At 37.7% G+C, this 10,884-nt stretch overlaps 1 protein-coding gene across 1 annotated transcript in view; it reads left to right on the top strand.

The window, feature by feature from the left end:
- Positions 1-740: 740 nt before the first annotated feature.
- Positions 741-10,884, top strand: part of LOC121373953 (gastrin/cholecystokinin type B receptor-like) — a 98,256-nt gene continuing 88,112 nt past the window's right edge. The window contains exon 1 of the mRNA XM_041500801.1: positions 741-1,480. Within this exon, the coding sequence (XP_041356735.1) occupies positions 1,183-1,480 (298 nt within the window). The 5' untranslated portion in view covers positions 741-1,182. The remainder of the gene's footprint in view (positions 1,481-10,884) is intronic.

Genomic DNA, 10,884 nt, shown 5'->3' with positions numbered 1-10,884 from the left:
TTGTATTGAAAGTAATAAGCTTACTGTCGGAACTGCCAAAGAACGTCACGTTGACCAATTGATTCTTTTAGTCTTTAGGTCTTAGCTAACGGCCGCTGCGCTATCGCTCGCTCGTTCGTCTGGCGCTGTCGATGGCACCTGACCCCCTATCGACTTGCGACGAGTTTCGCCGCGTAGTAATACCGACCCGAGCAAACAAAAGTTTTGGAATTCCGTGATTGGGAGATTGGGACAGAGCTTCGGAAATGAGCGGAACTTCCAGCAGTTTCCGTCGGGTTTTCGCCAACAGTTAGACTCAGGGTTGTTCATTCACACGCCAACGAATTTTCTCTCGTGCTTATAGTGTTGGGAGAGAGAGAAAAAAAGGTTTATTTTTTATGTCACTGGTGCCTGCTTTTGTTTTTCGAAAACATTGTTCTCTGAGACCAGCGTTCTAAAGCGCATGCCTGAGATGTCTTAGTTCTGAAATAACATTAACAGAGCCAAGTGTTGCTCAGTTTTGAGGGGTGGTAGGGTTTTTCTTTTTCGTCTCCTTTTTACATCATCGAAGGTGGATGAATGCGAACAGCTGATTGACAGTAAAGACTGAATGATGAAGCAGTTATTACCTCTGTCTGGTAACTTTCTAATATTAGAAGTGGTAAAATGGCGTTCAGACGTCTATCCGTCGGCAATGAAATAATGATGCGTTCACGATCACAGATACTTTGAAATGCTTTGACGAAAATAACTATTTCATATCAATTTGAGAACGCCCTATCTTGCGTGATGTTATGCTAAATTTGAGATCGCCCAGTTTTCGCGGGATGTTAAACTGAAATTGTAACTAAGTCTATATGACAAATATTTCTCTCTCTCTCTTTGAAAAGTTTGTCTGTGGTACATGATGAACACCAGCTGTATGCACATGATCACATAACGGAAGTTATAGCCCGCTAATTAGTTGTTTGTGGGTGTAAACAGACGCGTATTGGAAATCAGTTTGTTAAAGAGCACAGATGGCGCTTTTTAAAAGTTTCAAAATGGAACATAAACAACGTACAGAAATTGAGCGGACTTCCTGTTTATGTGTCTGTTATAGGTATTGCAGCCCACACTCCTTCATCATTCGCTGAAAAAACAAAAAAAAACAACAACAAAAGATGTAAAGTAGTAGAACATAACTAAAGGAGGCTAAGGGAAATGTACATACTTACAGATATGGCGAATTTTAGTCACGGTTTCTACTTGTGGTCGAATGACTCGATGAATTACAAGGTTCCTGTGGATGACGACTGGCTTCGTGTGATCAGTAACTTCAGAGACAGTCTGTTCACGGTGCGGAACCCGTCGACAATTGTTCTCCTGTGTTTCTACGTCCCAGTGTTCCTCACATCCCTGGCAGGAAATATTCTCGTTCTTCTCGTGATAGCGCCCAACAAACAACTGCAAAGTGTCACCAACAATTTCTTGCTAAATCTGGCCATTGCGGATCTTCTGGGTAAGTCGTGTTAAATGACTTGTTTTTTTGTTGTTGTTGTGGTCGAAAACGTTCTTTTTCATTTTCATTTATTTAACAACTTATATCCAATTAATTTTCAAGCTCGCCGTCTTGGGTACTCACCTCAGCTGTCTCAGATGTTTTACCAAAGAATGGTTAGTGAAAACGAAGTCGTTTATACATCTTCGTTGGGCCGTTAAAATTTACTCAATCAACGATTTAAAGACCATTCAATCTGGTGAACTTACTTCTTTTTATTTATGATCCACAATTATACAATGTTTATTGGAATTAATCATATTGGTATTCTTATCTTTGTTTGACGTCCAATAGGAGACTTTTTTTATTGTGGTGGGGTGTCGTTTAACATCCATTCATTCATTCATTATTTATAACACATAGTTCACTGTGGTGAGAAAACGGGGGTTAAACATGTGTGACATTAGCTGTATTCGTGCCCATGACAAAACAGCAAAATTAGAGAATGCAATGAGGCTAAAAATAAAATGTAGAATTCAGTGCTCTATAAATTTGCAGGAGCTATGATAATTGCATGCTTGGGTCTTGAGACTAAAGCCTAATATTTCAGGTTCTAATAGACCAAATCAATTTCTATTGCCGATAATGTTAACATTTACTAATAAAACTACAGCGTATCAACACACCCATGAAGTACATCACTAAAAAGTCTGGCACCTCACATCTAATCTATCTGCAAGAAAATGTGGGGTCACATACCATTTAAGACATTTAATTCATGTTTTTATTAGTAAACGTCATTTTTTATGAAAATTGCAGTTCCATTTCTGGAGGTGCCCTGCATTAGTTTCAACCTCTTACATATACTGCATAACAACTATATAACCTAGCAGTCTATTTATTTATTGTCAGTGGATAATAGTATTTGCACAAATAATCAATGTCACATATTCCTACCAATTACACCGACACCCGTTTTTACTCCGTAAATATTTGACGGTACTCCTCGAACTTTGACACGGAACTCTTTTCTTTGGTGCCATGCAATCTATACTAAAAAAAAGAGTATTTTTCAAACTGTGTCCAATTGGGTGTTTTTATGACTGTGAAGGTCTTCTGTGTTCTGATTTGATGTGATAACGTAATTGAAAGTGTTGTTCCTACAGTGCAGCCTGATTTAATGTACAACTCATGAAGCATCGGTGTAATGCAAAGTTGTGTACAAATGCACTGTATCATATTTAAAACAAATAATAAATAAAAATACTACTCTTGTATGCTCAGTTATACATGTATTATGTGCATGCATAGCCAGAGTCTCTCATTTCTAATAACCATTCCTTTAGAACTCATTCATTGTTTTAAAATACTTTAATGGGCATATGATAAGATCTCCACTAGAAAACAAAACATATTACATGTGGCATCTGCAATGAACACCACTGCATCCACAAACAGTAGTAAATTAATGTGGTACATATCACGGTGGGGAAAACACCCAAGGTATGTCAAGTCACTGAATGCAATATTTTCAATATAGCCTAGTTGGTTTTTATATATGTGTTATTAAAACCACTGACAGATACTAATATTTATGTTGATATTTTATTAATAATTTCCAGTGATTTAAGCAATTGTTATTGTCAAATCACAGTAAATGGCACACAATATAAAATACTGATAATATAACAGAGTTGAAAATGAGCAGATTTATTTTTCTTTTGATATTTTTTTTATTAGTAGCCAAGTAATGTAGCATTTATAATATCCAAATTAAACATACACGTATGCGTGCTTCGTCCATTCCCGAGGAAATCCGATACTGAAGATTGTACCCCTTCTTGCATCGCCACAGAGAAGACCACCACCCCGATACTAGGTTTATATATACTAAATGACGCGCATTTCTACCTTTATTCTCTTTGCATTGCATTATTGGTTTTAACTTCAGAGACAATACAAGTGAAGCTGTATGTCTCGGCTGTTCTAGCATTTTGTTGCCTGTATTAAAAATGAGATTTAATCATCATAATTTAATGGTAATTTGTAACGAATTTTTTTTTTATATATACTGGATTTCTTTCTCTTTTTCAAAAAATGTTGGTATGGGTTGGTATGGATTTAAAACTTGATAACATGATTTTATATGAGTTTTAACTGTATTCATTATGAAGTTACATGCCAATTCGACGGTTTCCTTTTGAAGGAAACGGACTATATACGGTGAGCACATGATTATTATTCAACAAAGAATATTTTAGTTTTGATTTTGTCTGTGTATTTAAATTGCAATGTGATAATTGGAGGGCTAGTTCAACTTGAGAAGGGCCAGTAAGATTTGTCTTCAACTGGCCCTGCTGGCGACAATGGTTTTCATGTTAATTTTCAACCCTGATACAGTGAATATATGCTATAGGTTATAATAGACCAAATCAATTCCTATTGCCGATAATATTAATGTTTACTAATAAACCTGATATAAGCAGCGTGTCAACAACGCAGGAAGTACATCTAGTCTACCTGCAAGAAAATGGGGAGGGTGTATCACATATCACTTAAGAGATTTAATTAATGTTTTAATTAGCAACCGTCATTTTTGCTGAAAATTGCAGTTCCATTTTTGTGGGGTACCCTGCATTAGATTCAGCCTCTGGTATATACTGGATAACAACTGTATAACAAATAAACGTGTATTTATTTATTGTCAGTGGATAATGGTGTTTGTACAAATAATCAATGTCACATATTGCTATCAATCACACTCACAGCTGTTTTTACTCCGTAAATATTTGACGGTACACCTCGAACTTTGACACGGAACTCTCTTCTTTGGTACCATGCAACCTATATAAGCATGGGTCGTTGACGGACATGTTTAAATATCGTGGTTATAGGGACATTCCTGAGTTTGCTGCAATTTTAAAGATGTTATCGACTAACAGATGCTTTTTGACGATTGTAATTACATATCAAGTATATTTTTTTGCATAAAATATTAGTGGCTGTATATTAAACGTGTTTCTGGTCGTTCTAATATTTGTACTAGGTTAAATTTCATTTTATTTCCTAAAAATGATTTTTTTGTACGTACGAAATTATTTGAAGACAAAATTCAGTTTGGGCTTCTTACAAATATTAAGACGACCAGAAACACATTGAATATACTGACACTGATATTCTAAACAAGAAAATATATTTAATATGTAAGTTTAATCGTAGAAATATTTTATTAGTCGGAAACATCTTACAATGCAGCAAACTCAGGAATGTCCCTTTAAAACATATATATAAATATTATAGTGCATTCCACCCCGGAAACAGTTATTATCAATGTCAGAGAATGTGCCTGGGATGGTTAAAGTTTGTTTTGTTTAATGACGCTATTAGAGTACATTGATTAATTAATCATCGGCTATTTGATATTCTGACACGTAGTCATCAGAGGAAACCCGCTACGTTTTTCGTAATGAACCAAGTGAGGTTTTTTTATGTACTTTCCCACAGACAGGAAAACACATGCCGTGGCCTTTAACAAGTTGTGGTGCACTGGTTGGAACGAGACAAAAACCAATCAGTTGTATGGATCAACCGAGGTGGTTCGATTCTGCGACGCTTTACCACCGGGTTACGTCGCGCCCGCGCTTTAACAGAGTTCCCAATCCCGATCCCGATCCCAGACTTCAGGGATTTAGATTGCACCAAAGTGGAAACGATAAAACGCCGTGCAAGACCAAAATAACTATAAACATGCTGACCTCAAAACAGTCCACGTGAAAACCACAGGAATGTTAAGCTGTAATTAGATTAAAATAACTTGAAACGCATTTGTGAATATTTGCAACTCTTTACCAGCTGTTAATAACACTGATGCACTAAAAGGACCGCAGTGTGTTCCGAACAGACGGAAACAAAACAAAAAATCGCTACATGCCTAATTAGTGAGATCTAAAGTCGAATATGTTATGCACATCACTTTAAGAACCAATGGTCTAATGAAAACACACAACAAATTCAAGCTAAGGTTCGTTTTGTTTAACGACACCACTAGAGCACATTGATTATAATATTAATCATCGATTATTGGGTCTCAGACATTTCATAATTCTGTCTCATAGTCTTAGAGGAAACACGCTTCATATTTTCATTAGCATATCTTTTATAAAATCACTTTCCCACAGCAGACACCGCAGCCTTTAACATACCAATCGTGTATCACTGGATTGGATGGCGGAAAATCCAGTCAGATAAAGGGTCAACTAAGACGATTCGATCCTACGCCCAAAGCATGCCAGGCGAGCGTGCTACCGACTGAACTAGATCCCGCCTGAGAAAACACATAGACTCATGCATTTTTGTTTTTACCTCGTTCAGAGATGGGGAACGATACAGGCCGGGGTGCGACGAATGATATATCAACGGTTGTGGTATGTACTGTCTTTTCCGTAAAGAGGAGTGACATAGCCTCGTGGTAAAGATTTCTGGGATCGATGCCAGTCGGCAGGCCGCAGGCCCATTGAGCTATTTATTGTTAAAACCAGTGCACCACGACTGCTATATCAAAGGCCGTGGTATGCGCTGACCTGTCTGTGGGATAGTGCATATAAAAGATCCCTTGCTACGAATGGAAAAATTTAGCGAGTTTTTTCTCTAAGACTATATGCCAGAATTACCAAATGTTTGACATCCAATAGTCGATGATTAATAAACCAATGTTTTCTATTGGTATCGATAAACAAACCAAACTTTAACTTTCCTTGACATATATTGTTGAGTGTCTAACGTTGAAATTATAACACTTGGTCTCCATAATGAGATAAGGAACCCTCCCGCCGCTATGTATAAACGTCATGTTTCTACATGTACATAGTTTACATAGTTTCACCCATCTTCATCCTGAGAGTACATTACCACAGACACATTACACGTTAGCTAATTTCAGCCTTTTAAACATCATAATATAAACTATCGAAGAAAACTGGGGCTCAAGTGGCTTGTATCACATAATATGATCAAAGAACGTGTCTTCAACTCTCCTTGCTTCGCACAAACATTACCGTTATATTTGTTGTGGAACGTTGCATGTTACAATCACAATACCACATGGTTCACTGATACTAGCTAAGATCAACTTTACTGGCAAAATAAACAGCTTTTAGCAGATAATGACGGGCTTGGCAGTATTCAATGTTGATCTGTGACCATTTCGAACTTTGACCCGTGAAATGGTATTTGGTGTATTGCTACCCTAGTTCAGTCCGCTGATTCAACTTTATATGTATGTGCGGGTATTTGTTTTTTAAAACTGCGTTCTTGGTTTTGATTTCACCGACAAATGCAGCAATCGTACAAAATTAATTGTCTCAAATTATGTTGATGAATTTTATTTGACTTGGATTCTCTCATTGTACAGAACCATATTTAGCGTTGTGGTTAGGTTAGTCGACTGGCATGCAATGTGTCGTCGAGGTACTTTTGAGTATCTTTCCGTTCCACCAACTGGCATACGGTCACGGACCACAATGAATTACGCTATATGTTTCTATATAGCGTTAGTGGCTATAACATTTTTATTAGTATCAACAGGCCCGTGGATGTTTGTATGTACCTTTGCCTACCTGTGGGAAACATACCCTGAAAAGGACAACCCCTGTTGTCCAGCGCTTTCTCCCAGGATATTGGTTTAAACAAACATACCCACTAAACCTGGCCGGAGTACACCCATTTTACACAAAATGCACTACTTTTGCATGGGGCAGAATTACCACAAATGTCAATGTCAACAAGTTACACATGTTTACAAACTACATGCTCTCCCCTGTCAAGTTCAGTCAAATAGTTGCCACTTCAAAGCTGTCTGTCATGAAATAATCACGGTCAAACAGCAGACTACTTGCGCGGATACATTTCCGGATTTTGAGGCCATACCGAAGACTGTGAAACATGTTGTCCTGTCTTTGCGACAGGTACAAGTAAAAGATTCCTTGCTGCCAATACAGGGGCGTAACCCATGTGGAGGTAGTCGTATCCTTCTCTGCCAAGTGCTACATTTATTAAATTTGGATATCTATCACTTGTTGGTTAAAGATGAATTCTCAAAGTTGCAAGTGTCCTATTACGTTTTTTTGTTTTGTTGGGGTTTTTTTGGTAATAATTACAAATTAATCGACATTACATATAACATTTGCATAATTAAATCGAAAATATCATTAAGGTAATGTGCTAGTACTCATTGGTTTACTCCAATAATCTTTGCCTAAAATATAATGTGCATACAACATCTTCGTCGTGTATCCACCTATACTACCTATCCACCTGTCCGTCACCCGTGTTTTTTATTTGAAGCAAACTTATTTAAAGGGCTAAGGGAGCGTAGCAAATGTATATGAAGCCAAAAGAGACTAAATCATTTAGTCTCTCTGCAGACACTCAATGTGCTCTAGGGGCGTCGTTAAATAAAACAAACTTTACTTTACTTTCATCCACTTGCCACAGATACGGTATTTAACCGGAATAAGCCCGGATGGGATAAAGCAGTTCATTAATAGCCAACTGGGGGGGGGGGGGGGGGGGGGGGGGGGGGGATACTCACGGCCAGAGCCCTCCATTCAAAGGACCAGGAAGGAAAGTGAAAACGATGGTTATGTTTCATGGCTGGTTGTTATAGTACTTTGCTCTTGCTCGGGGGCAGGACGTAGCCCAGTGGTACAGCGCTCGCTCGATGTGCGGTCGATGTGGGATCGATCCCCGTCTGTGGGCCCATTGAGCTATTTCTCGTTCCAGCCAGTGCACCACGACTGATATATCAAAGGCCGTGGTATGTACTACCCTGTCTGTGGGATGGTGCATATAAAAGTGGCGACAGCGGGTTTCCTCTATATATCTGTGTGGTCCTTAACCATATGTCTGACGCCATATAACCGTAATTAAAATATGTTGAGTGCGTCGTTAAATAAAACAATTCCTTCCTTTAGGTCAGGTCAGGTCATAGGGTTTTGCGTGTACCTTCAGAACAAGCTGTTGTAGCGCACGCCTGTCGTGGGCACAAGAGCCGGCCCGGCTCCTCCGACCATGACAGGAATGCCTTCGTTTGCCCTTGCTCAGTCTATGTAATAACCAGAGGAGTCTTAAAGGCATACTGTCACGGATTTAAGGACCTTATTTCTCTAAATACGGATAATAAATAAAAATTACATTAATTGTTGGAAACCAAATCCAGCTATCGCATCACCTTAAATGAACCATGATGGAGTGACATCCATGTCAACCCTCTCGGCAATTTTAGTTTTTGAATTATGGACCATTGCCATAATTCAATTACTTTTATAAAATAGCATTAATAAATGTAGTATGGTGGTTATGAAGATGGTTGAATAAAGTACATTTAGGGACAAATCAAATAATTTTTGTTCAGGTAATACTTTGTTAGACCATTAAATAGGTCAGTGGTCTGTGACAATATGCCTTTAAAAATAAATGGTTTATAACGATTTCATACGATCCATGCCGGAGTTTACCGAAGTAAATACAGGAAATAAACACATATCGTTTTTCAACTCCTTTTTGATTTTTAGAGGGTGAAGCCTTTTTTTCCAAAACAAGACGAAATAACTCTAGTGGATTTCTTTGATCCCCTCCCCCTAGACGAAACATTTCGTCTCTTTTGGCTTCAAAATACTTTTGCTTCGGTCCCTAAATGCCCCAGCCCCAACTCCAACACACACATGCACGCACCACACATATGAACACACACAACACACACGCACATACAGACACACACACACACACACACACAGACAGGCACACACACACAGACATATACACGCGCGCGCGCGCGCGCACACACACACACACACACACACACACACACCTCCGTCGTGCCTGCCCAATCACCTCAGAGAAACGCTATTCCAACTGGGTTAGATCCCATTACTGAATGCGTCTGGTAAATATATTTTTTAAAATAGCTCTCTGCAAACAACAATCGCTGAGTTGTTTTTAATAAACGTGCTATTTTATCTCACATTGATTAAATAAAAGAAGTTGTCATTTGGTTTGACAGTTAAACACAGCGTTTTGTTACTTGTAGTAATTTCCTCCACATCTTGTTTGTCATGTCGTTACTTGCTGTAGAACCTTTCTTTGATGATTAAAAGTAGGTTTACATCTGTAGAATTTAAATAACCCTATGGTTTCAAATTACTTGCTATTATGTAGTACTAACTGATAACAACTGTACACGTGCTATAATGTCATTATATAAGAGCAACATGAAGCTGTGTTCTGGCATGAGGGTTTTCTACGACCTAAGGTGATTTTTACACGGTACTTGTCAGTTGGGAGCACTCTCTGAAATTAGTAGTCATGTGAGCTTCTCGATAGTGTAGTATTTTTACAAAGTTGGCTATATTCTGACAGAAATTGTATTGAACTGCATGGAGTAATTAATGGTGGTGTGGAACCTTATACAGAGCACCACAGAAATGACAAGGTGTGAGAAAATGACATATGTTACAGGATGTTTGATTTCTCCTGTGCATGGTAATTATGACACATAACAACACAGTCTATCGCAGGTTTAAATACTAATTGACGTCACACGATGATTATAACATAAACATGTGCAAGCGTGATGTATCGAGGAAAACAGAGGAAACTTGTTTTTATACTGAGTATTATGGCGAGACTTGGCGGACAAAGTTTCACAAATATTAAATTGACATTCCTAAGTTTGTTGCAATTTTTAAAAAGTTATCGACTAAGAGAGACTTTTTAACGATTGTAATTACATATCAAATGTATTTTTCATTCTTTCCTGTAGAAATAATAAACTGTATAAGTATTTTCTCTATTTTGTCAGGAATATCTATGAAATAAGGTAGTAACAAACATAAATAATGAAAACAATAATAAATTCATACGATAGTCACAACGAGCCCATGCGCAACTGAGCGTGTGTGTCTGTCTGTGTGATTGATCTTTATATGTGGGTGCGGACGCGGGTGACTATGAACATTGAAAAATATGTGATTGTTACCGCACTTTTTGTTTTTCTTACAAGTTTGTTAAATGTCTAGGTAAAGCACATATAATTTGTTTGCACAGAACAAAGTTCATCGACCTTGATTAGTTAAACTGATACTTAATTATTTGACCATAGAATGTCGTATTTACTTATTTATTTATTAAAATAATTTTAGTTGTAGATAAATTCGCTTTCCATGCATGCAGTGATATTCATTACTGGTCGAGACACTGTGTAACGAATGTATCTTTTCACAGGCAAATAAGACATAAGCTTATAGTATACCTAATAATAAAATGTTAGTGTTTAGTTTTGTGTACGAGCGCATGTGTAATGTATGCGCGTATGTGTAAGTGCGCATGTATATTGTATTTTGTATGTGTATTGTTTATGTGAGTATATG

This window comes from Gigantopelta aegis, chromosome 6 (assembly GCF_016097555.1).
Source record: "Gigantopelta aegis isolate Gae_Host chromosome 6, Gae_host_genome, whole genome shotgun sequence".
NCBI lineage: Eukaryota > Metazoa > Mollusca > Gastropoda > Neomphalida > Peltospiridae > Gigantopelta > Gigantopelta aegis.
The sequence above is the reverse complement of the archived record's forward strand: the minus strand, read 5'-3'. Positions and strand labels throughout refer to the sequence as shown.